Here is a 26873-nt window from a genome sequence, read left to right on the forward strand (position 1 = left end):
ACTGCAAAAAGGTGACCCCATTCCACCATGTCGAACGCCATCCTGGCATCTAAGGAAAGGATCACCGCTGGTTCTGTTAGAGATGTGGCCCGTGATATCACTCCATGTACCCGCCTGAGATTGAGTGTCGTGCTCCTGTGCGGCATGAAGCCAGACTGGTCTGGGTGTATTAGTAATGGGAGGTGGGCCATCAACCTTGTGGCTAATAACTTCACGAGGATTTTAACTTCAGCATTAAGGAGAGAGATTGGGCGATATGATGCGCAGGCCGACGGTGGCTTGTCCGGTTTTGGGATCGCCACTATTGTGGCTGTTCGCTGATCCAGTCGGAGTTCCATCTTCTCCCGACTCTCCCTGTACATGGCCAACAAAGGCGGGCTGAGCGTATCTGACATCAGTTTATACCATTCTATAGGGATCCCGTTCGGGCCTACTGCTTTCCCTGATTGTACCGCCTGGATTGCGAGCTGGATTTCATCAACAGAGAGGTCGGCCTCTAGATCCTGGGCCGCGTCTTGTGAAAGAATTTGGATCTCTATGTGGGCCAGAGTGTCTAAGGCTATGTTTTCGGTGATATCTCGATCCGGGGTGTATACCCTCTCGAAATGGTCCGCTAGTGTGTCTACAATCGTGTGTAGCTGTTGAATACCTCTATGACTCCCTCCTTTCTTTTCCAACCAGGCCAGCATCTTCCCGGCCTTGTCTCCTACCTCGTAAATTTTAATGGCCGTAGCTGACATGTTGTGCAGTACCTGCAGTCGGAGATGTTCCCTATGTCTCTGTTGACAGAGCTGTAAAGTGTGGGCTGTGTCTACTGTGGGGTCTACTGCATGGGCCTCGTTGGCAGCCTGGACAGACCGCTCCAACTCTGAGAGTTCCTGTCTCTGTGTTTTTTTGTGCCCCGTAATGGAGGCCATTGCCTGGCCACGGAGGACTGTCTTGTACGCCTCCCAGAGGGTTGAGGGGGAGCGCACGGATGTTGTGTTTTCAGTAAAATAGAACTTGGTCACTGTCTTTAGGGCCTTCCTGATACCCGGGATTTTTAGGAAGTTAGGATATATTGGGTATATCCTTTTGCGAGTTTTTGCCTGACTGTGTAATGTCAAGACTACCGGAGAATGATCTGATATGCCCCTGGGCTGTATTTCTATGGTTTCCACGTCTTGTATACCGTCACCCAGCCCTAAAAGGTAGTCAATACGAGAGAGGCTGTTGTGTACTGTTGAGTGATGGGTGTATTGCTGCGCGGTTGGGTGTCTGTGTCGCCAGACATCTATCAGGCCCAGGGCCTCTAGGAAGCCGTGGAGGCTGGTGGGGTTGGGTGTGCGTGCACTCACTGGGAATTTATCTAGCGCCGGATCAACTACTGCGTTAAAATCACCCCCAATGAAGGTGTCTTCCACCGGGAGGTTAAGTAAAAATTCTCCCAGTGCCGGCAGTGCCACTGCTTGAAGCGCTGGCGGAATATAAACTGAGACAATGTTCAGCGGACGACCCTCCCACTGTCCGTGTATATATGCAAATCTGCCCTGATAGTCTATTTTGTGGTTTAGGAAAATGAAGGGGGAGGTCTTCTTCAACAGTATACCCGTCCCCCTGGACCCAGAGGAGAATTCTGAATGCGCCACCATTTTATAACCTCTACGGTCCAGCGCCTGCCTTGCTCTACCTGTGAGGTGCGTTTCCTGCAGCAAAACTAAATGTGGGTTTTGGCGCCTGAGCGCCTGCATCACCAGACCTCTCTTGATCTTGTCTCCCAGACCTCGTACGTTCCAGGTCATCACCTTTAGAGGCGGGACCGTTGTGTGTTGCAGTACGCGGCTATACGCTGTGTCCTGTGAGCATTGTGACATTGGGAGGGAGTGTAAGTGGGAACCTCTGTGACGTCCCCAAGGGTACCGCGAATTGAGCGGTCCTGTGCGTGTTGTGTGGTCTCTTCAACATGTCGTGTCGCTACGTGTAAAACTTGAACAAGAATTAACAAAGTTCCTCTGCCCCCCTCCTCCCTCCCCCCCCTGCTGCACGGACATAGAACCGCCCGCCTCCCCAACTTAGCAGAGTGCTTATTCCCGTCCCAACCCATTGTACTTGCTTGTGGGGATAAGAAGTTCCGTGGTGACAGCGGCCCCATCTGCCCTCTTTCGCTTCATCCCGCTTGGAGCCCAAGGGCAACACGTCCACCCTGGTAAACTATTGTTGCAGAGCCACCCCATCCAATCCTTCAGGATCCTGGCTATTGGTCAGCATCCAACTGTCCCGTGTCCGAGACAGCGTCTGAGTCGTGTCCTGTCGACTTTTGTGAGTTCATATGGATCTCGTTTTGCTGGTGTCGCTGGATCCTGCCGGAGTGACGGGGCAGTTCCACCCGTTGCCATCCGTCCAGCCATTCTCGCGCTGCCTCAGGTGTGTCGAAGAACCATGCTTTGTGATTGTCCACTACTCTGTTTCGCCCGGAACAGCATTGAGTAAGGCAGTTCTTTTGCTCTCAGGGCCTTCTTAACATCCGTAAAGGTTTTCCGACGTCGTGCCACCTCAGCCGTGTAGTCCGGAAAGAAGGCAATAGTGGAGTTATGCAGTTTAATAGAAGGAGAGGTCCGTGCTGTCTGGAGTATGACGTCCCGGAAGTTAAAGAGCCTGGCCAGCACCGGTCTTGGTGGGGCCCCCGGTTTCGGTACTCCACCGGGGACCCTATGTGCCATCTCCACGGAAAAGAAGTGTGAGAGTTCCTTTGGTTGCTACTGATTCTTAATTAAATCCTCAATGTACAGGTCCATTGCTCGCTTGCCTTCCGATTCTGGTATTCCCAGGATTCGTACGTTGTTTCTTCGTGAACACCCTTCCTGATCATCCAGCTTGTCCTGAAGTTTCTTGGTGACTGTCTCCATACGTTCCATTGCTAGCTGTAATTCCGAGGTATCTACGACCTGGGACTTTGTAACCACTTCAACCTGGGCCACCCGCTCCGTCATTTTGTGCAAGTCCGCTCTTAGAAGGCCAACGTCCGTCGAGATGGATCCCACTGTTGATTGCACATTGGACAGTGTTGTCATCAGATCTTCCAGCGTCACCTTTTTGGTACCATCTTTCTCCGGGCTCTTTCCCGTGGAGGGGCGTCCGTCTGATTGTTGCGTGGTGGCCTTGTCGTACGCAAATTTGTCCAGCTTCGATTGCGTCCCGCCACCTCGCGCACTTCTGCCAGTCATGGCTTGCACCCCTGCTGCGCCGCCGAGCCCGGTCAATCCTGTTCCGGTATTTGATACTAGTCGGGTATCTCTGGGTCTGAGTCACTGGCGTTGGCTTCGCGATGTGCTGCAGGAGTCTAGACCAGACACTTGAATCAAGATGGCGACGTGCCTCAGGGTCCCGGCAAGGCCACGGACGGCAACACGCTGGTGGAGCAGCAATCCTGGTTCCCCGTTAGTCTGTGTTATAGGACCGCTCCCGTTCCTCCAAATACGGCCCTTATACGGCGGATTCTATGAACTATTTTGACCATAGCACAGCAAAGGGACATAGGCCCTTCTTTTCCCCCTCTCGATGCATACACCACATGGACTACCATGAACCCAGCCAGCATTCCAATCTGAAAGTGTATTTCATGTTTTTACTCATCTCAAATTAATCTTTTGTATTTGTGTATATGTGCCTTTCTTATTTTACATTTTACATTTTCATACCCTTGATGCATTATTCGTTCAATCACTGTACATCATTTGAGTGCAGCATAGCCTATGCCAATCTTGTGTTCACTGTATTATTTCAGCATGAGTCATCACGTGATCAGTAGCTCCTTGTTACTATGGTCACTAAGCCAGTGTTGGCAATATTTGTACTACATTCGGGTTTCACTTTACCTTTTTTTCGATATGTTAGGTTGATTGCATTTTTTTAAGAAACCTCACGTCTTAATCTGCAGTATTCAGAAAACTTTATTATTCTTTTCGACTTCAGCGATCATGTAATCGGCACCTCCATCCAATAGCCAAGCCTCTTTAGTTGCTATGGCTACCAGGCCCGCGTTGAAAGACTGATTTCCGACCTAGCGCTTTTTTAACCATCCTGCTCGTCAGGTGAAGCCTTTCCATTACAACCTCCTTCGTTGCCTAACAGTGCGGTATTTTTTCGCCATTACGTAGTTTTTGTTCGATAACTAACGGGCACTAAGATACATCACGTGACCCATCTCACAATAGAAGAAGCCTTGTGATTGGCTTCGTGCTTATCCATCCGATCCCGTACCCGGAAAGGAAGGAACACAACTCGTTGCTTGCAGTAAGTTTTACACCCCGCCGTCTTTATTTTTCGTCTTGTAATCAGCCGTATACATTAGATTTTGCCATTGTATGCTACTCTTTCGGAGCTTTAGGGTAACTGCACTTTGCGTTCCTCAATTTTCCAGCAATATACTGGTTTGATTATATTTCACTGCATACGCTAGTACTCCTTCTAAATACACTAGACGATACGATTTAGCATTACGTCTGGCTTTCTCGAAGCAATCCCATACTCACATGCACATTTGGCTGGCCCCAGCATCATGTTAATCCTGGTAAAGAGTGTGCACACGCACCTTAATGTTTCGAAAATGTTTTTGTGTTTATGGCAACAGCCGTGATACATGTACATTGCCCTGCAGCGACTTTATTGTTTCTTGGCTAATACTTTTGTAATATGTATGTACTTGGTGTTTTTCTGAATGCTAAGGTCCTGTGTGTTTCATTTCACAGGCCCCTGATGAAGGGTTAGACCATTAACCAGAAATGCATTGGGCATATTATAAGCAACATAATATTCATGACTAGAAGGAATTAACTGAAACACCTTGAACAGGTTGATAAGAAATGAACAAATAAAAGAATTTATGATCTCATAAAACTAAAGTCTCATGAATTTATGGAATTGATGAAAAAATCGTAACCTTTACATGATGAGTGAGTGAAGAAACTCCTTTGTTTCTTGTGAAAGGAGCGCGTCCTTTGTGGTTTGTTGATCGCACATTGTACACAATTCATTGGAAGGCACTGAAAGACGCAGTGCATCAAGGATTGCGCCAAAAAGAACTTACGCTTAAACCATTGTTGACAAATCAGGTGTGCACGAAGATAACATTGATCTCAAATAATAAAGGTGGACATTAGTCACGACCATGCCACCGTCATAGGGGGTATCCGACAGTGAGCCAGGGCCATACGTGGCCTCCCTCTCCTCCACAAGAACCTAGTGAGCAAACCATCAATTTCGTGGAACCAACTCCCCGGAAGGTGAAAGGTTATGTTTTGAAGAATATATAAAAACAGGGGAGAATCATCATTTTAAAAAGCGCACCTCTGCCAAGAAGGTTGAGTGGGAGGGAGTGCCAACGTTTGAGGTCTGCCTTAGCTTTTGTGACCAGGGGTGTAAGGTTGAGGGCCCACTCAAGCTCCAAGATCAAGGTCACCCAAATTCCCAAGTACTTGAATGACTGCCTGTGCAAAGGGATGGTTGACTGCCAATTGAAGCAGGCCCGCAATGGATGGATGGAGGGGGACCAGGGCGGACTTCGCTGGGTTGAGCCGTATGCCTGAGACCTTTTTAAAATCATGGAGGACTTCCAAGCAACGTGGGCCGGAGCTCTTGGGGCCGGGTAGGAAAAGGAGGACATCGTTCGCGTATAGGCCGATTTTATCTATGTGGTGAGGATCCCAAGTCCATCCGCGGATGTGAGGATCGTTGCGTATGAGGCAGGCCAGTGGCTCCATCTCCTGCGTGAATAAGACCGGTGAGAGGGGGCAACCCTGACTGGTGCCCCCAGGTGCTCAGGATGGGAAATGCCTCCAAGAAGGAACCTTAGGTCAGAACCCGTGCTTTAGGGTCGGAGTAAAGGACTAAGGTTAATCAATTTTATGACTTTGCTTTACATTCTTCATTTTGCTAATGTCAACTTCTAGCTCATCAATGAATTCTTTCAATTTATCGAGTTTAATTGGCACACCTGGGTTTTTTTTTTAATCAAATATTTCATTTCATCAGCATTTTTCAATCCGCTCAAATCCAAATTTCCATGCAACATTTCACCAAATTTGATTTACAAAATTCCAACAAAAATTTCTTTAGGTGGTGGCTGTTTTAATACTGTTCTTACAGGGTTAACCTGTGTCTGATCCTCCAGTAACAGACTTCCACTTGTATGAGGCACTGACATTATGGCACTCAATACAATCCCAGTAGGGACTAGTGCCATTCCTCTATCTTCCCCAGCTTTCTTATCAACCCTTATAACTGATTGCTGGAGGCACCCCAGTCCATCGGTACACGGAGGAGGTCTAAAATTAAACAGCTCTTATGATTTAAATACAATCTGACTCCACATCTTTTTTTCTTATTTTCTTTTTATCCTGCTCTTTACACTAAATATAGCAAGACATGTCTTTACAAATTCAATCATGCATTCCCTTCGCCTTTTCTCTTGGTGATCAAATTTACTTTTTATCCCAACCCTAAATAATTCTTTTTATGGGTTTCTGTCCTTTGCCTTTCCTTCTCTATTGCCCTTCAATTCAATTTCTTAAGCATCTCAAACTGTTGTTTTAGACATCGACTTTATATTGTACATTGTTTGTCTTAAAAACATCTAGCTTATTAATATTAAAGGTTCCCTCAAGAGGAAACTGGAAAACCTCATGTTCGCTGTATTTACTCCATTCAGTTTCAGGTATGTGTAGAATGCTTGACCTCTACCGTCATTTTCTTTGCTGAACTTCCTGCACTCAGACATTTCTGACCCTCTCTAGGTATCTTTTTGGTTTGTTTTGAAATAATTACACCCATCCTTTAAACCTAAAGGACTCGAATCAAGCACAAAATTATAATACAGCTCTACAAACAAAGCGAACAGCCAATAACCGTGCAGTCTGTCAAAGGTCAACCTATCGCAGCGTGACTTTTCCAGCAACCAACAAAGGGTAAGCAGTTCTTAAGCCAGCAAAATCTGATTGGCCGTAATGGAAGAATGACCAGACAAAATGTAATTTCTTACTTGGGCTCATCTAAGCAGGTATACGTTATCAAGTCTGAGTTTCTCTACATTGAGCCAGTCAGTCTATATTAGCTGTAAATATTGCCTGTGGCATACACTGTGTTCACTGCACTTTATCAAAAGACCTTGTCATTCCTTTTGAAACCAACTGAATTTGAGGTGAGATTGAATCACTGTGCCTTGATTGGGCATAACATTTTAGAATGATTTCATATGGCACTGGTTTACTTGTGGGCAGATCACAAGCTGAGTCAGTCCTCCTGGCACAACTTTCACAGGTACATGTGTTGTATATGTGGCATGCACCCTACCCAGATTCATATACCATTAATAGCTCCCAGACAGCTGAACCTCGTTCTCTACACCTGACTAGGATTTAATGGAAGAGTAAAACAATTTTAACTTCACAACCGAAAAGATCCTGTCAATCTAATGACAATAGGCTAGACCTTTGTGTTTCTCTGTGTTTGAGAAAGACAGCTCAAACATTTGTGCAGCTGTTCTTTGACTTTACCCCAGCCTCCAACCTTGTCAGCAGGAGGAAATTAGGGAAGATGCTGAACAATATGGCAACTGTTAAACATCATGAAGGCCCCAAACACAGGTACCAACTCCACTAAGGACACTGTTCTGTCTTTATAAGGTGATATTAAACGTTCATACCATCTTTGTTCTCAAAGTATTGTTAGAGAAATATACACTGAGGGACCGATTTTCCTGGTTTTAAGCTGTCTGGCTTTTTTAGGTCTCGCCTGAGACAGCGCATGCGCTGTCTTTTCGAGACTTTTATTAAGTGGCTTTTAAAAGGGTCACCAGAGGCTTTTGCTGGCCTACAGCTTGTGTTCACGAGCTCATGCACGTGCACAGCTGCCATCTGTGTTTTTATTGCTGTAATCAGGCTACTCTGCTTGCACTCCCCCCTCCCTCCCTCCTGGTCAGCTTCATTTGTGTCTTCTAGCTGTGAATAATGCTACTCTGCTCGCACTCCCCCTCCCTTCTCCCCCCCTCCTCAGTTTCATATCTGTCTTCTATCACTGTGAATGCTCCTGCTTCCACCAGACGCGCATACACCATCAGTCGTCAGTGCACGTTTTCACCAGGCACACACACCACCAGCCGTCTGTGCACGCTTTCACAAGGCACACACAACACCAGCCCTCAGTGCACGCTTCCACCAGGCGCACACACCACCAGCCGTCAGTGCACGCTTTCACCAGGCACACACACCACCAGCCATCAGTGCACGCTTCCAATCAATCAATCAATCAAGAGTATTTGTAAAGTGTGCTACTCACCCGCTAGGGTCTCAAGGCGAGGGGGGGGAGGTGGGGGGAGCGGCTGCTACTGCTCGAAAAGCCAGGTCTTGAGTTGCTTACTGAAGGAGAGATGGTCCTCGGTGAGTCGTAGGTGGGTGGGGAGGGTGTTCCAGGTCTTGGCCGCCAGGTAGGTGAAGGATCTTCCTCCGGTGGTGGTTCTGCGGATCCGTGGGACGGTGGCGAGGACGAGGCTGGCGGAGCGGAGCTGGCGGGTTGGCGTGTAGAACGTGAGGCAGTTGTTGAGGTATTCGGGGCCCAAGTCGTGGAGAGCCTTGTGTGCGTGGGTGAGGAGTCTGAACCGGATCCTTTTGCTGACTGGGAGCTAGTGCAGGTCCCTCAGGTGGGCGGAGATGTGGCTGTGTCAGGGGATGTCCAAGATGAGTCGTGCTGAGGCGATCTGGATGCGCTGGAGTCTTTTCTGTAGTTTGGCGGTGGTCCCAGCGTAAAGGGCCTTCCCGTAGTCCAGACGGCTGGTGACGAGAGCCTGGGTAACCGTTTTCCTGGTTCCAGTGGGGATCCAGTGGAAGCTCTTATGGAGCATGCTGAGAGTGTTGAAGCAGGAGGAGGTAACAGCGTTAACTTGCTTGGCCATTGTGAGGGAGGAGTCAAGGATGAAGCCCAGGTTGCGTGCGTGGTCCGTGGGCTTGGGTGGGGGTCACCTGGAGTCGTCCCAGGCGGAGATGGATGGGCCGAGGATGAGGACTTCCGTCTTGTCTGAGTTCAGTTTCAGGCGGCTGAGCTTCATCCAGTCTGCAATGTCTTTCATTCCGTCCTGGAAGCTGGCTCTGGCGGAGGTGGGGTCGTTGGTGAGGGAGAGGATCAGTTGGGTATCGTCGGCGTAGGAGATGATGTTGAGGTTGAGGTTGTGCTTGCGTGCGATGGCTGCGAGGGGCTCATGTAGACGTTGAAGAGGGTGCGGCTGAGCGAGGAGCCTTGAGGTACGCCGCAGATGATCTTGGTGGCTTCTGCGAGGAAGGGTGGAGACGGACTCTTTGGGTTCTGTCTGAGAGGAAGGAGGTGATCCATTCCAGGGCCTTTCCTTGGATCCCGGCGCGGCGGAGGCGGGTTGTCAGGGTGCGGTGGCAGACCATGTCGAACGCAGTCGAAAGGTCGTGCAGGATGAGGGCGGCGGTTTCTCCGTTGTCCAGCAGGGTCCGGATGTTGTCGGTGGCCGCGATGAGGGCGTTCTCGGTGCTGTGGTTCGCTCGGAATCCGGACTGCGATGGGTTGAGGGAGCCGTTCTTCTCCAGGAAGGCTGTCAGCTGTTTGTTGACGGTTTTCTAGATGACTTGCAGGGAAGGGGAGGAGCAAGATGGGGCAGAGGTTCTTGAGGTCTGAGGGGTCTGCGGTGGGTTTCTTCAGGAGGGCGCTGATCTCTGCGTGCTTCCAGCTCTCCGGGAAGGTGGCGGATATGAAGGAGTTGTTGATGTCCCGAAGTTTGGGTGCGATGATGGAGTCGGCTTTGTTGAAGATGTGGTGTGGGCAGGGATCGACTGGGGCGCCCGAGTGGATGGTGTTCATCATGTGGGTGGTATCTTCCGTCTTGACCTGAGTCCAGGCGCACATGGTGGTGGTGGGGGGTGTAGGTTCAGGGGTGGGGTACGTGTTCTGAGCGTCGAAGCTGTTGTGCATGTCGACGATCTTACGGTGAAAAAAGATGGCCAGAGAGTTGCAGAGGTCTTGAGAAGGCGTGATGTCGTTGTTGCTGGCGTTGGGGTTGGAGAGCTCTTTCACAGCGTTGAAGAGTTCCTTGCTGTTGTGGGTGTTGTTGTCCAGTCGTTCTCTGAAGAATGACCTTTTGGTGGTGCGGATCAGCTGGTGGTGTTTGCGGGTGGCGTTCTTGAGGGCTGTCATGTTGTCCGTTGACTGGTTGTGGCGCCAGGCTTTCTCGAAGTCACGGCAGGATTTCTTGGAGTCTTTGAGATCATTGGTGAACCACGCGGCTTTCTTGCTGTTGAGGTTGCTGGGAGGGTTTTTCAGTGGAGCAAGGGTGTCGGCGCAGTCGGTGATCCACTGTGTGAGGTTACGAGCTCCTTCGTTGGGGTCCGTGGTGTTGGTGGGAGGGTTTAGGCGCAAGAAGGTGGTGAGTTGGTCGGTGGTGATCTTGCTCCAGTATCTTCGGGGGGTTTGTTGAGGGCGGTGGTGGGTCGTTGTTTTCCTGAAGTTGAAGTGTACGGAGCTGTGGTCGGTCCAGTGGAGCTCGGTGGTGTGGCTGAAGGAGATGTGGTTGCTGGAGGAGAAGACAGGGTCCAGCGTGTGGCCGGCGTAGTGGGTGGGGGTGTTGACCAGTTGCTGGAATCCGAGGTTGGCGAGGTTGTCTAGTAGGGCGTTGGTGTTGTTGTCCTGGTCATTCTCCAGGTGGAAATTGAGGTCTCCTAAGAGGATGTAGTCGGGGGGGGGGCGAGGGCGAGTGGGCTGATTAAGTCTTCGATGGCCTCGCTGAAGTGTGAGCGTGGTCCCGGGGGTCTGCAGATGAGGGTTCCTCTGAGGGTGGTCTTGGGGTCGGTGTGAATCTGGAAGTGCAGGTGCTCTGCGGTGGCGAGGGTGTCGTCGGTGTTGGTCGTGATGCGGATAGTGTTTCTGTGATGCCTCCTCCGGTCTGGTTGACGCGGTCCCTCCGGATGATCTTGTAGCCGTCCGGGATGGCAAGGGCTGAGGAGGCGTTCATCCAAGTTTCCGTGAAGAAGGCGACGTCTGGTGCCGTTTTGTCCAGGAGGTCCCATAGTTCGACGGCGTGCCTGTGGATGGAGTGGGTGTTGAGCAGGATGCACTGGAGGTGGTTGTTGTTGGCGGCTGTTTTGGCTGGCGCGGTGCAGGACCGAGTGCAGGTGAAGTAGCAGGCGTGGCAGGTGAAGGCTCCGTGGGTGCGTTTCGGGGTGGCTTGGTAGCAGGCTGGATGTCGGCCGGTGTTGAGTGCGTGGAGGGTGGCGGCATCGTAGCTCAGTCGGGTTGGCTGGCTCTGGCGGGGTCCAGGGGTTCTGGCGCTGGGTGCGGTCCAGGCGTGGACGGGCGTAGATGGGCTTGCCTTTGGCGCGCCCGCTGCTCGTGGCTGCTGCGCGTACGCGCGTTCCCTGCCAATTATGGCGAAGTGGGAGGGACGAGCAGCTAGGAGGCGGGAGCGGGGCGGCGAATGGGGAGCGGGAGACAGGAGAAGGGGACGGGGCCGCAGGAGAGCAGCGGCGGAGAGTAGAGGGGGGGTTGGAAAGAGCGGGAAAGCGGAGCGGGGGAGAGCGAGGGCAAGCCTGGGCAAGCCTGGAGAGCGAGGGCAAGCCTGGGGAGCGAGGGCAAGCCTGGAGAGCAGGGGCCCTAAGGAGAGGCGGCAGCAAGAGGGCCAAGCAGGCAGCGGCAGCAGAATCCGGGCACACGGAGGCCGTGCGGTAGTAGAGTGACCGGGTCAAGGGTCACGCTTCCAGCAGGCACACACACCACCAGCCGTCAGTGCACTCTTCCGCCAGGCACACACACCACCAGCGCACTCTTCCACCAGGCACACACACCACCAGCCGTCGGTGCACTCTTCCACCAGGCACACACACCACCAGCCGCCAGTGCCCGCTTCCACCGGGCGCACACACACTACCAGCCGTCACACACTACCAGCCGTCGGTGCATGCTTCCACCAGGCACACACACTACCAGCCGTCAGTGCACGCTTCCACAAGGCACACACACCACCAGCCGTCGGGGCACGCTTTCACCAGGCACACACACCACCAGCCGTCAGTGCACGCTTCCACCAGGCACACACACACACCACCAGCCGTCAGTGCACGCTTCCACCAGGCATACACATCACCAGCCGTCAGTGCACGCTTCCACCAGGCACACACCACCAGCTGTCAGTGCACGCTTCCACTAGGCACACACACCACCAGCCGTCAGTGCACGCTTCCACCAGGCACACACACACCACCAGCCGTCAGTGCACGCTTCCACCAGGCACACACACACCACCAGTCGTCAGTGCACGCTTCCACCAGACATACACACCACCAGCCGCCAGTGCACGCTTCCACCAGGCACACACCACCAGCCGTCAGTGCACGCTTCCACTAGGCACACACACCACCAGCCATCAGTGCACGCTTCCACCAGGAACACACACCACCAGCCGTCAGTGCACGCTTCCACTATGCACACACACCACCAGCCGTCAGTGCATGCTTCCACTATGCACACACACCACCAGCCGTCAGTGTACGCTTTCACCAGGCACACACACACACACACACCACCAGCTGTCGGTGCACGCTTAAACTGGGCACACGCACCACCAGCCGTCAGTGCACGCTTCCACCAGGCACCCGCACCACCAGCCTTCAGTGCACGCTTCCACCAGGCACACACACCACCAGCCGTCAGTGCACGCTTCCACCAGGCACACACAACCAGCCGTCAGTGCACGCTCCCAGCAGGCACACACACCACCAGCTGTCAGTGCACGCTTTCACCAGGCATGCACACCACCAGCCGTCAGTGCACGCTTTCACCAGGCACACACACCACCAGCCGTCAGTGCAGCAGGCAGGCTCTCCTCAGAGTTTCTTGGTAAATATGTGTTCGATGCCTGGGAGGAAGTGGGTTGAGTTTCCTTAAACCATGCTGAGTATGCAGGTGCAGTGCATGAACTCCTGTGTGAGTGAGTCATGCTGCCTGGGGCTCACTCCCTCCACACTTGTAAATTGCGCCTGCACCAGGCTTTTTCTCATTTGCACAGCTAGGCAGGCCCCACACCCCTGGGAATGACTGCTTCCTACAACCAGAATGGAAACAACATTCAGAGCAATGAAAACAAGTTCATTTGATGCAAAGAACTGTTAACAAAAACCATGTCCAGCTATTGTAGATCTGGCAACTTAAACAAAACAGCAACAAAAAACAAACCAGCATTGGCATAGCCAATAGGTCTCGCTTTTTGGACCCTATACGTATTTAGTTATGCAGCAGAATATCCTTGGTGCAACAACACCAACTGTTGCATGGCCAAACACTTATAAGGTCCCACATGCAAGACCTATTGGCTATGCCAATGCTTGTTCTTGTTTTCCTCTTGGCTGTAGAAAGGACCCACCTGTCAGGAATGTGAGCTGCAAAGTAGAAGTTGCATACTGTTACCTTGATGGTTCCTCGTAGTTCTTATCCATAGGTTGTTTTCCATTATTGTACAGTTGTCACTAATGCTACTGATCTGTACAAAACACTGGTGAGGCTCATTTTTAGGTCGAGCCTAGTAACAGCGTGCTTGCACTGCTCGCTCTGCGTGACTGCTGTTGTAGAGTATGGGAGAGAAGCCGCGCCCACTCTCCTCCCATATTTTTCATTGGATTGTGTCATTCTTTTGTAAATGCTAACTTCAGATTTGTACATAGGCTTGTTAGTACCTCCTTAGTACGGCCTTGTCTCCATTTGTACCCTCCCTTGGCGACTGGCCCTTTTACTTTGGTTGTGTCATGGGACCTGTTATTTAGTCTGTAAGCACTGTTTACTTTATTGAATTGCTCTTGCTGCAGGCAGGACATGCGCTGCTTCAGCTGAAACCGCTTGTATTTTTTTAAGCAGCACAGCTGCCCCCGTAACACGGGCGCCTGTTTTCAATGACTTAAACCCGTAATTATCTTGTCTGTTTCAAACCTCCCCCAAGTAAAATGGATTTATAAATGATTAGTGAAAGTCAAGTGAATTCCAGGTAGCACTTAATCGTGTACAGAAGCACTCATCGGGGGCCCAAACCCCAATGCCTGGAGCGACACCTGGTGGCCTCCCCACCCTCGGATGTGCGGCCACCCCCACAGACCATGCACGGAACCTGGGAATCATCCTGGACTCTGAGCTCAAAATGGACCGCCAGATCAACTCCGTCTAGTCCTCCTGCTTCCACACCCTCCGTCTCTCACGTAAGACCTTCAAATGAATCCCCCTCGAACACAGAAAGACCATCACTCACGTCCTTGTCACCAGCAGACTCGACTACGGCAACGCACTCTACGCTGGAATAAACAAAAACCTCACCCGCAAGCTACGGAACATCCAGAACACCGCTGCAAGACTAGTCCTCGACCTGCCAAGACACTAACACATCTCCCAGCACCTGTGCACACTCCACTGGCTCCCTATCGAAGCTAGAGTCACCTGCAAGATGCTCACCCACGCCCACGAGGCCATTCACGACACCGGACCAGAATACTGGAACAGCTGACTCAAATTTCACGCACCCCAGAGGAGCCTACGATCAGCCCAGCTCTCCTAAGTCGTGGTTCCCCGCACCAGAAGGACCAGATCAGCTGGCCGCTCCTTCTTCCTCGCAGCCCGAGCCTTAAACGCCGTACCACTCCACCTCGGACAAACAACGCTCCCCATCTTCGCAAGAAACCTCCAAAACGGACTCTTTGACAGACCCCCTGCTTGATGGACTGGCGCCTGCTAATGATCCCCGCGGCGCCTTGATACCCTTACAGGTGAGTAGTCGCGCTTAACAAAAGCCTAATTGATTGATTAATTGCTTATGGGCTGGAACTGACAACAGCACATCTGTGTTACATGTCATCTGTACTACAGCCACCTGATGGGTTATTTTCAAAAGCCTGTTTTATTACCACCGCCAATCCCACCACTGCCATCCATACCTCCACAATAATACCACCACCACCTCCACCAATACCACTGCTGCCGAAACCACTACTGCTGCCAATACCACCACCACCTCCACCTATACCACTGCCAATACCTCCACCACTGCCAATACCTCCACCACTGCCAATACCTCCACCACTGCCAATAACACCACCGCCAATACCACCACCACCATCAATGCCACCGCCACCAATCCAATGCCACCGCCACCAATCCAATGCCACCGTCACCAGTGCAATGCCACCGTCACCAGTGCAATGCCACCGTCACCAGTGCAATGCCACCGTCACCAGTGCAATGCCACCGCCACCAGTGCAATGCCACCGCCACCAGTCCAATGCCACCGCCACCAGTCCAATGCCACCGCCACCAGTCCAATGCCACCGCCACCAGTCCAATACCACTGCCACCAGTCCAATACCACTGCCACCAGTCCAATTTCACCGCCATTTCCACCACCAATACCGCCACTGCCACCACCAATACCGCCACCACCAATACCAATTCCTCTACCACCACCACCAATACCAATTCCTCTACCACCACCACCAATACCAATTCCTCTACCACCACCACCAATACCACCATAAATCACCACCATCAATACCACCACCACTATCAATACCAATACCACCACCAATACCACCGCCACCAGTCCAATACCACCGCCACCAGTCCAATACCACCACCACCACCACCACCACCAGTCTAATACCACCATCTTGCCTGCCATTACACACAGCCTGCCCTGCACCAGGAGGTGAATCCAGGGTCCTACTACAGCGCGAGTATTTTTTTATTAGGCCAAAGATTGCAATGACATTGCACAATGCCACACTGCACACTCAAATCAGGGAGAGGGCAGGAAATAGCCCCCCGTCCGCTCTTCCTGAGCAGCGACAGTGTAATCTCCGAGCGAAAGGTGTTGGAGTGCTTTGTTAGTGTTCATTGCTCGGATCATATGCAACTCTCACTTCACACTTTGGTCTGTGTAATCTACAACACTAACACATCATCTTCACTGCACTGTTTATCACTACTTTGACGACGTCGCAAGCTGGTCTCATCCTCTGATAATTACAATCTAACAAGCAGTCGAGAAGGCCCTTTATTGCAATGCTATAGGTCTCGCATTTGCGAGAGTTTAAGCTATTAGCATTGTAAATGATAATGTCTTTTATTTATGTTTAAAAACCCAAAACATAAATAAAAGGCATTGTCATTTACAATGCCAATAGCTCCAACTTGCGTGATTGCGAGACCTATTGCATTGCAAATGCTTGTTTAACAAGGGAACAGTTCTTGTGAGCACCTGTAACGGTGAAGGCAGGGCATACCGTGATTAAGACGCAGCGGTATCCAAGATACTGATCATGCTGATTTCGATTTTATCTGCTGTTGAAGCAATTTATTGCCCTTCCCATTCAGTGGCATGTTACCCATGTTTAGAATGTGCGGAAGCCCAGGGACATTGGAGCAATAGCCACAGTAAAGATAACTAAATGGCCTCAGGCAGTCATGGGTCAATAGTTGATTGTTTCCTGAATATGGAGGGCATCGAGAATGCTGTGGGCTCAAGATGATTCTACTAATGCCATGCTGCCATTCGGGCATTAGCGGTACAAATAATGTTGTAGACACATATTGCAAGAGTGGAAATTTCTGTAATGTGAAGCAAGTACAGCTTAAAACACGAAGCAGTTGAGGATGACTTGTAATTAGCAAAGTGGATTTCTTTTCTAGGTCCCTCTCTCTTCTGCTACCGTGCCATGTGAGCCAATTGCTTGCGAACCACCTCACCAATCAGAAACCAGTGTTTCCATGCCGTCTGCATTGTTTCCAGCAAGCATTGTTGCACCTGCAGCTACATCTGTTCACCATACTGTTCTGTCGTTGGACCAAAGCCGCCAGGCTTCTTCCCCAACTAATAGTCAAAATAAGAGACGGTCACTGGAAAACCAAGGTAGCGATTCAGCGGCATATGCTGAAATGCCTTCTGTTGACCAGATGCAAGTTCGACAAGGCGGTTCGTTATCCAAACCCTTTACTGACCCATCTTCTGCCACTCCTATTCTGAAACTTGATAGTCGGTACGTATGCTGTGACCCTTTTGTTTTTAACATGCATGTACAATTAGTTGTATAAAAGTACTGCACTTGGTATTGCTCTTTTACTTCCAAGCATTTCAATGAAATGATTATAACCTGGATCGGTTACTTGAAATTGTCTAATATAAATAAAAGCTACACAACTGTACCTTATTCAGTGGAGTACCACTACCTAGATACCTAACTGTAAGTACTTACAATTTTCCCCGATTTCTCTAGTCACAGATGTTCCTGGCTGAATATTTCATCCTGTTTGATCATGTCTTATTCCTCAGCCTGAAATCTTTTGGGAGTCTTCCAGTGTCTCGAAGCAGGTCTTTTGCCCACCCTTGTAGATCTTATTGTTTTTTTTCCATAATTATCCAAATGTTTACTGCTAACCTCTGACAGTTACTTGAATGTTAAGTGTTCCATTACCTTCTATTCCTTTTTAGTATCTGGATTATTTTGATTGGGTATCTAATGAAATCCTTGTGAGAAGGAGCTGGTCACCAGACACTCCCAATCATCTCTTATTGTGCTGGCCTTCGTTGTTCTCTTTGCTTTATTAATGTTGCATACATTTCAGTGTTGTGGTAAGTATGAGAAGCAGGTAAAACCGATTAAAGGTCAGAAGCTCCCCAAAGGTGTTCCTGTCAGTATTTGCATACTTGCTGCATGTGCCTTGATTATGACTTTTGATAAAGCTCTATCACGAGTGTGCTTGGCAGACCAGAAATCAAAGTTTCAGACTCTGGGAACACAAGGCAATTCTTGTGTCCAATATTGCTACTGCTCCATGCATCTACAGGAAGCAGATAATACTGTGAGCCCATTAAACCGGAAAGTGAGATTTTTGTGTGGGTGCTTTTTTTATTTTGACTTTCATGGTTTGAGATCGAACAAACCATGTTTATTTGGGACTAGCCTCGTAAAACACCATAAATACAGAATATACATTCTTTTTTTGTTATAAATCGTTTTTATTTGCAAAAAGAACTAAATAATGTGGTCATCACACACTAGGAATACATTTGTTACATGGTATCTGTAGGAAATCACAGGTTTCACACATCTCTCCTATTACAGTTAATCTCGGGATTACGTCTATTACAGTGGAAATCATAATACAGTTAGCTCCTCAATGGGTGAGGGGGTTCACATATGTTACCACAATAATAGTTCCAGTTGGACCACACCGCAACCCACTTTCGGGGACATCCCCGAGCCATATACACGGTCTTCTCTTGGACCGTGCACCTATCCATATCCTTCTTCCAGGAATTGAGTGTTGGTGGTGTGATTGCCCCCCATAATCTCGCTATGTTTCTCCTTGCAATTGCGAGCCCGAACGTCACCCATATTTTACCTTTCGATGAGGTCGGAGGGCTCCCAGATATTAAGAAGGCACCTCTTAGCCTCTGGGCGCAGTTCCACCCCCCACACCTCACGCATGCTGTGAGAAGTTGGCCTGATGTATGATGTCCCACAATTCTGTGGGCACCTTGTATCAGTCCAAACAATCCCTTATGGTGGTGGTTGTAAGTCAACCTTAAAAAGACAAGCTATCCTAGGGGTAACAAGGACTAAGCAGCCTTCAGGCTAAACTCAAGAGGGCATGTGAAGCCAGCTGTTTTACCATATGCAATCCTGTAATATCAAATGAAAGGACACCACACAAGTTATATATTATAAAAATATATGTATGTATTCTCAGAATAATCCCCTGTACTCTTTAGGAGTATAGAAGCACAAGCGTTTAAACAAAAGCACAATATAACATGTGAAAGTTGCACGTTTATGGATGAGGCCGGTGGCCACTCAACCATATATCAAAAAAGTGGTATAAGTATCACTATTCGATCAGTGGTAAGGCCTAGGGCCTTGGGAATCGCTGGGGCTACTCGGGACTAGCAGTGATGAAGTCGGGAGAGGCCCGCGGGACTCGGGTGCAGCGCTAAAAGCACACGCCTGCACCAATGCAAAGTCAATGGTGCGTAAAAGTTATTGAGTTACAGTTTTAGGAGTCTTCCGACTGGACTAGAACTACCAAACTTTAGACTTAGACACTAGAGGTGTAAACCACTACAGGAGCACTGGCGTTCAAGAGTTACCTCACCTGCAGGAAGCCGGTGCACAGGTGCCAAAATGTGTCGGGTTTCGTTGTGTAGATCTATGGAGCCTGGAGATGAAGATGCTGCAGGCGGCCAGAAGAGAAGATTCTGGTGTGATCCAAGGCTGGATCGAAGATGTAGAGTACCTGAAAGCAAAGGGGACAGAGTATGGGTCACTAGCCAGTGACCAGGAAGGAACCAGGCGATGTCGGGCGCAATCAGGTGGTTGTCGAGAAGCTTATCTCCGCTGCCACGTGGACTCTGGGGCACCGAGGATGTCCTGGAGTGGATCACGAGCTGTCCCGCGAAGGCTCTCGCTGTCAGCGGTGTCGGCTTCCGGATTGGAGTTAACAAGCCTTGGCAAGTGCAACCCATGCAGGATTCGAAGATCGTTTCTTACTCAGGCCAGCAAGGTCAGAGCGGGTGCTCCTTTTCAGGGGAGCGAGGGCCAGTCTGGAGCAACCAGACTAGCAGAGCAAATTCAAAGGTTCGTCGGTACTGGGGCCGCTAGCCAACGGGCAAGCGACCGGACCAACGTGTCGAGCAGGAAAATGCAAAAGGGCCCCTCGCAGCACTCGGTGAGTGTGGAGGGGAGAGCTTTGGTGCAAAAGCTGCTCAGGGCTGGGGCTTCTCAAACCCCAATGCACAGCGTCGAGGGAGCCTCGGGAGCTGCACGGTCAGCACTTCGTAGTTTTTCCAAGATGGCCGGCCCCAACGCTTCAGGTCACCTCCACGGGTCTCAGATTCACTGGGACTGTGGATCGGGCTGTTGGAAGGCAGGAAAGCTGGGACTTGTCAATCTGTCGCTCGAGTTCCGGCGGGAACTGCAACAAAGCAAACGGTGACGCGCTGGATGGTGCCTGTTTGCACAGGGTGATCACTCCTTGACCACAAGGGAGATTCTTCAGTCTTCTACGTCGAGTAGGATGTCGAAGGGTCCAGAGTTTCGTTTCATAAGTTTCAGTCAGGATAATCTGATGTGCATTGGCACAGCTCCTACCTTTATTCCAAATCAAGGGGCTGGATTACCTGCTAGGTCCCTCCTATGGGTGGGACCCAGGAAGGGGGTGGTTACACCCCTTTCCCTTTGTCCAGTTTCGCGCCAGGACTGGGGCTGGAGTGCCCCAGAACCGGTTTGACTGGATTTTGCATGGGACACCTTGTGTGCCCCAGGCAGTGTCTAGTTTATTTCAGCCCACCCTTCCCCAATCCACTATCTCCTGTCTGGGGAGGTGTAGCACCTCCCTGTGACAGGAAACATTTTGTCCAGGCCTCCCCTGCCAAGTTTCGGTCAGCAGTAGGAGGTCAGACTTGTGTCTGTGGCAGCAGCATCCATTTTGTGATGCGGAGGCTCTGGTTAGGATTAACCGCGTTTTAGCAAAGTAACATGTCTTCTCCCTCTAGAAGGGTGGAATGCTACCCCCGTCGCCAGGACTGGCGAGGGGGTAGTATTCCAAAGCGTATGACACCTTACACAACATGTTTTGATAAAGCCAAACCAAAGTTAAGTAACCACGAGGATTATAATGCACTTAATAGTATATGGTATTGCAATATCCCGGAACAGCTAAGGGAGTTGGTCCCGACAGCTGCAGACAGGCTCAGCTCATGCTAGAGCACCATCTCACATAAAACCAAGCACTCTGCCTCCAGGATTGTTAAGGCCTGCCATAGGAGTGACTGATAGGGATATATGTGTCCAGATATAGGTTTAGATACAGGTATACTATATCTAAGCGAGGGGTGATTACACCACCTTGCCCCAGCTGAGTGATCAGCCAGTTGTGTCGATTTAAGTGCCAGCCAGGGGTGGCAAAAGATATGCTGCAGCCCCAGGTAGGCCTTGGATGCACCTATGCCCTGGGCACCTATAGTGCACTGTACAGGGGCTGATAAGGTGTCCAGTACCAAATTGGTTATGCACCTAGGGTGCATGGAGTCCATTTTACAGAGAGAGCAGATAGCCTGGGACTCTGATTGGCAGGGTCCCAGGCCAACTAAGTCGAAAACCAGCTAAACACAAGGCAAAAAATCTGGGGTAACCATAGTCCGGTATCCACCTTCCTACACATGCAATTGAGTACCCGTGGCCAGTAGATCTGTAGCACCTGGCACTCCCAAATTATGTGTAAGAAGGTTCCAACCTCCCCACACCCCCCTGCGACAGAGTCCATCTTTGCTGCGGCCCATCAGGACCAGCCTAGTGCTAGAGATATAAACTTGGTGCAGGATCTTCAACTGGATCAGTCTAAGCTTTCCCGAGATTGCGATTTCCCTAGGGGATGCAAGCGCCTCACGCCATTCTTCATCATCAATTTAGAGTCCATCTGCCTCCCATTTCCCCCTGAGGGCTAGCAACGGATCCGGGGTGTGGTTAATGAGTTCTTTGTATGTGTGAGGGATAGCCCGCTCCGGAAGGTGGCCGTCAAGCAATCTGTTCTCGAGTGGGGAGGACTCTGGGAGTTGGGTCCCTGGGGGAATGTTGGCTTGAAGTGCGTGCCTGACCTGTATGTAGCGGAAGTGTTTTGTTTGAGCTAGGTCATAAGTGTGTTTAAGACTCTCAAATGGTATTACCCCGTCCGGGCCCCATAGATCCTTGATCTGAGATATTCCTATCAGGTCCCAGTTACGGAATCCTTTTGTGCGGCTAAAAGTGTGCCCAGTCTTTCCAAGGCCCAAGTGGCTTTGCTAGCGTGAGTTTGTCAGCCCAACCCAGTATCTTTTGAACTATGAGCCACAACTGTACGGAGTGCTTTGTAGGCCCCGTGAGGCGGTACCTACCTGGCCTAGAGTAAATGGCAGCCTCAAAGTTCCCGCCCTGAAGGAGCCATTTATCCATTCCGTACCCCGGATCATTCCCAGCACAGTATGTACCCTGGTTGATGGCCGAGAGATGTGCCGGCCAATAGTATTTCAGGATGTCTGGGAGCGCTATCCCCTCATCAAACCACACAAGCGTGAGTTTCTGTAAGGAAATCCGGGGCATTCCAGTCCAGAGAAGATCTCGCTGGGTGGCCTCGATGGCAGCGAAGTACCTTTTTGCGGCACTAAGTCCGGGTAGTTTTGGAGGGCGTAAACAAACCATGGCAGCGCCATCATTTGAAATAGCGCTGCCCGGCCCAGCAGGGGACAGTGAGAGCTTTTTCCAGGTGGCAGTGTCTCGGTTGAGCCTTTGTAAGGGCGGCAAGAGATTTTGCTCGTATCGAGTGGCCCGCTCCTTGGAGATGAAGACTCCCAGGTATGTGAAGCCATCTGTGGCTATCTGAATCGGGCAGCTGCGCAGAATCAGAGGGGGGCGCCATGCAGGACATAAAGTAATCTCCGAAGCTATTAAAAATATCTAGTGCCGTTGCGATGGACTCCTGGGGGTTTGTAAGGTATAGGAGGATGTCGTCCGCATATAGCGAAATCCTGTTCCCCCATCCGTCCGCCCATTGGAGCCCCCTCAAGGAGTGAGTCTGTCTAATCCAGGCAGAAAGTGGTTCTAGGGAGAGGGCGAAAAGTAGGGGTGAGAGGGGGGCAACCCTGTTGTGTCCCCCCCTTTCTAGTGTGAAAACCTCTGAGATTTTGTTATTAACCACCACCTGGGCTAAAGGTTTGGCATAGAGGAGACGCACCCAGCCGATAAAGTTCGGACCGAATCCCAGCTTTCGGAGAACCGCCATCATATGCGGCCACTCTAACGTGTCAAACGCCATTGCTGCGTCCAATGACACAACAACGGCATCCTCATGTAGCAAGTGGCATCGTCCCAACACTCCATGGAGCCGGCGCACGTTAAGTGCCGTATTACGGTGGGGCATAAAACCCGACTGATCCTGGTGTACCAAGGTATTTAGGACCGTTTTGAGCCTGTTGGCAAGCACTTTGGCCAGGATTTTCGGCTCTGCAATTAACAGTGATATTGGCCTGTAGGAGGCACTCAATTCTCTAGGTTTCCCCTCCTTGGGGATAGCCACAATCGTGGCTATTCGCTGGTCCTTTAGGCAGTATGCCCTGTTCTCTACTATCTTCGAACATATGTTTCAGGTGTATGCCAAGGCTGTCATGCTTGAGTTTGTAGAGCTCAATCGGAAGACCATTGGTCCCGAGATCCTTCCCAGGTCGAAGGTCATGGATGGCCTTGACCAGTTCGTCAGTGGTGAGGGGCGCCTCCAAAGCCTCCTGTTCTTCGCCAGAGAGGGTGGGCAGAGTTAAGTCGATCAGTAAGGCCGAGGAATCCTCCTCCAATCGCTCCGAACCCCTAGTGTATACCTTTCGAAAATGTTTCGCGAACTCCTTGACAATCTCTCGGGGCTCCGTAATGACGGCCCCTGAGTCCACCTTAAGCTCGACCACTACTTTCTGCGCCTGCTGCTTCCTCTTCAACCGAGCTATTAACTTGCCTGCCTTGTTTCCCTGGTCATATAGTCTGCCCTCCCGGTCTCTCGCTAAGGTTCTCGCAGCGTCCGTGGCTATGGCCTTGTATTCCGCAGCTTTTAGTTGAATCTGGTGAGCGTGTCTGGATCCCCACCATTATGCGCAATGCCCTCAAGCGCCAGAAGATAATTTTCTATGGTAACGATCTGTGCTTCTCGTTCTTTACGGTGGCCAGCGATTGCTGAAAGTGCCTCACCCCTCAGCACCGTCTTAAAAGCCTCCCACAAGACTACTGATGATTCCACACTCCCCACATTCTCCCCGAAGTATCGGTCAATTGAGTGAGACAGTTTCTTTTTAGTGTCCTCACCCCGGATACCAGGTGTTGATCGGCGCTACACAGCTCTCCCTCCGGTCTCCAATTGTCACGTGGGCCCACAGTGGGGAATGATCCGAGATTGCTTGTGCCAGATGGGTGACTTCACGGATAGTAGCATCTTGGTGCATTGGTGCCAAAAGATAGTCTAGGTGTGAAAAAGTGTGGTGTGGGCCCGAGAAGAAAGTGTATTGTTTTGTGTCGGATGTCTGAGGCGCCAGAGATCACGGAGGCCGAACGCCTCCATGAGTTTGGGAAGCCACATCTGCCCCTCCCCAATGTCCCTGGCTGGGTGTCTGTCCAAGTCGCCTGAGACTACGGCATTGAAGTCCCCACCCCTCAGGAGCTGCCCCTCTCGAAGGGAAAGCAGTAACTTTCCCAGATCGTGGTACGATTGCGTTTGGAGGCCCGGTGGAATGTAAATCGTTACCAAGTTGAGTCTGCGACCTTCCCATTTCCCTGAGATAGCAGCAAAGTGCCCTAGAGGGTCCACATCTGTATGATCAATGACAATTGGAAAACTGCGGCGCAAAAGAATCCCAATCCCCCGGGACCCGGATGTAAAGCCGGAGTGCACCGTCAGAGTGTATCCCCATCCGTTTAGAGCGTAGCACGTGTTTCCCATCAGGTGGGTTTCCTGCAATAGAACTACATCAGGGAGGTGTCGCTTAACAAACTGTAGCACAATACTTCTTTTGAGTTTGTCCCCCAGCCCATTGACGTTTCAGCTAATCACCTTTAGACTTTTATCCCACTTCATAGCCATCCACACAGACGACTGCCAATCTATCCCTGTGCTTCCCAACACAATGATCTAGAACATTTGCAAGACCTCGGTGTGACCTTACCAAACTCCCCCCCCCCCCCCACCCCACAACTACATCCCCTCCCCATCCTCCACCCTGAAACTGGTGTCCCCCCACCCCCCCTCCCTGCTTCCCTGCTCCGTTGGCTTTGAACTACCCACATCTCCAATTAGCAGAGCGCCTTTCACCCAACCCAGGAGTGAGGGAACCTCCCCCCCCCCTCCCGAAGAACCTGCTTAAGATGGAAAGTGCGCCGGCTCCAGCTCCAACCGCTGCACGTGCCCACCCCCGTAACATAACAAGTTGCTAAAGATGCATACACTCCTTAAGGATTGGACCACAATCACACAAGGTGTAGTCCCCTCACTAGCAAGTCTTTGCTCCGACCCTCCAAGATCGCCAAATGGGCCAAATGGCTGTAAAATGGTGAGGTCCACCACAATCTCAGCCTAACTCTATCCCAGGCCAAACATATTTGCAGGATTAAGTAACATCCCCCCAATATCCAAGAACCCACAAGGGAAGTTGGGTCTTATAGGTTCACACCGGAGCATACAATACGTTACAGTTTGTAGGGGGTCCATGTCAACAGTTCCACCTCCTCTAGTGGCCAGCCGCATCTCGAAGAGTCCCCCCCCCCATTTGGTGCTAGCCGACCTCGACCTCCAGGAGCGTTGACTCGTTCTTTCCACATCTGATCTATCGTCCAGAGATCTCGGCGAGACAGCCTGATTGTCTCTCCAGGCACCTCCCTCCATTTGGTCAGGAGATCGCAACGACTCTCTATCAAGCCAGTCTTGAACGTCTGAAGGTGCAGTAAAGAACAAAGATTTGCTCCCCCGCAATAACTTTAAGCTTGGTGGGAAAGAACATCATATATATGATTCCTCTATCTCGCAGTGCTGCCTTCATTCCAGTAAATGAGCGCCTTTCACGTTGCACCTGGAGCGTGAAGTCCGGGAAGAATCAGATTGTGGCATTCTCGTATTGCAGGTCACCCGTCTGGCGGGCGGTCTGGAGGATAGCATGCCTATCCATATAGTTTAGGATTTTTGCTATGATTGTCCTTGGTGGCGCTCCCGGCTTGGGCTTAGGGATTGGCGAGCGGTGAGCGCGTTCAATGGTGAAGATGTTGGAGAGACGCTTAAGTTTCGGGTGGGTGAGGAACAGGTCTTCCAGAAAGAGTTCCACACTAGGCCTCTCCGAATCCTCCGGAACGCCTACCACGCAAATGTTGTTTTTGCGGGCCCTCCCTTCTTGATCATCCAGCTTCAGGGCCACCTGGCGGTGTTGGTGTACCAGGTCGTTCACTCTTTGCTCGCGTTTCTTCGAGGAGGCCTGGAGCTCTCTTATGTCCGATTCATTGGCCTTGGCCGTCTCGGATGTTTTGCAGAGGTCCGTACGGAGAAGGTTGACTTCAATGGAAACTTTGTCTCCAAGTTATTGCTCATCGTCTGTATCGCCTTCATAATCGAAGCCAGGGACGGTTCTGTAGATGCCGCCTGATCTCCTGATGCACCCCCCGTCTGGGGGGGGGGGTCACCAGCTGGACTGCGTATTCGTCCAGCTTGTTAGTTTGTGCGGCAACAGTGCTCTTTGGTCTCATGGTGGCGGCCTACTCACCCTACCCGCTGCTTTCAAATGTCGCTCTTCAGCCCACTGGAGAGCCAGCCAGACATCAGCGGTAGGCCACAGGGCCCGTCCCAGGGGTCTTTCACTCCCAGTGGTGGCTGTAACTCTTAGCTTCCCTTCCCTTCGACCGTTCAGTCACCGTCAAGAAGTGCGGTCCTCTTCAGCCAGTCTTTGGGCCCACCCATCTGTTTCCATGCATCGTACGTGCTCCAGGTTGCACCACAAGACAGTACGTATAGCCCCTGCAAGGTGCTACGCCTTCTCACGCGGTGGCCTTCTGGCTCCCGTTTGGACCTTTGGCCTTACTCTCTCAATTCACCTTCTCACCCGCACTGGGGTCCCGTGGCGCTACCACACAATCCACTGTACAATGTGGTGGCCCCCAGGACCAAGCAGCAGTATGGCCCACGTGTCGTGGAGTGTCTGTTGAGGGGCCGATGTAATCTTCCCGGCGCTCACACCACTCCTCCTTTGTGGGAGCCAGGGGCACCCCAGCGGCCCGGGTGTTGTGTATGGGCCCCCTCCAGGCCAGTAGAAG

At 51.0% G+C, this 26873-nt stretch overlaps 1 protein-coding gene across 1 annotated transcript in view; it reads left to right on the plus strand.

Moving 5' to 3' along the window:
* Positions 1 to 26873, plus strand: part of BUB1 (BUB1 mitotic checkpoint serine/threonine kinase) — a 1006269-nt gene that overhangs the window by 242191 nt on the left and 737205 nt on the right. The window contains exon 10 of the mRNA XM_086926890.1: positions 16705 to 17051. Within this exon, the coding sequence (XP_086783016.1) occupies positions 16705 to 17051 (347 nt within the window). The remainder of the gene's footprint in view (positions 1 to 16704; positions 17052 to 26873) is intronic.

Source organism: Lissotriton vulgaris, chromosome 6 (genome assembly GCF_964263255.1).
Source record: "Lissotriton vulgaris chromosome 6, aLisVul1.2, whole genome shotgun sequence".
NCBI lineage: Eukaryota > Metazoa > Chordata > Amphibia > Caudata > Salamandridae > Lissotriton > Lissotriton vulgaris.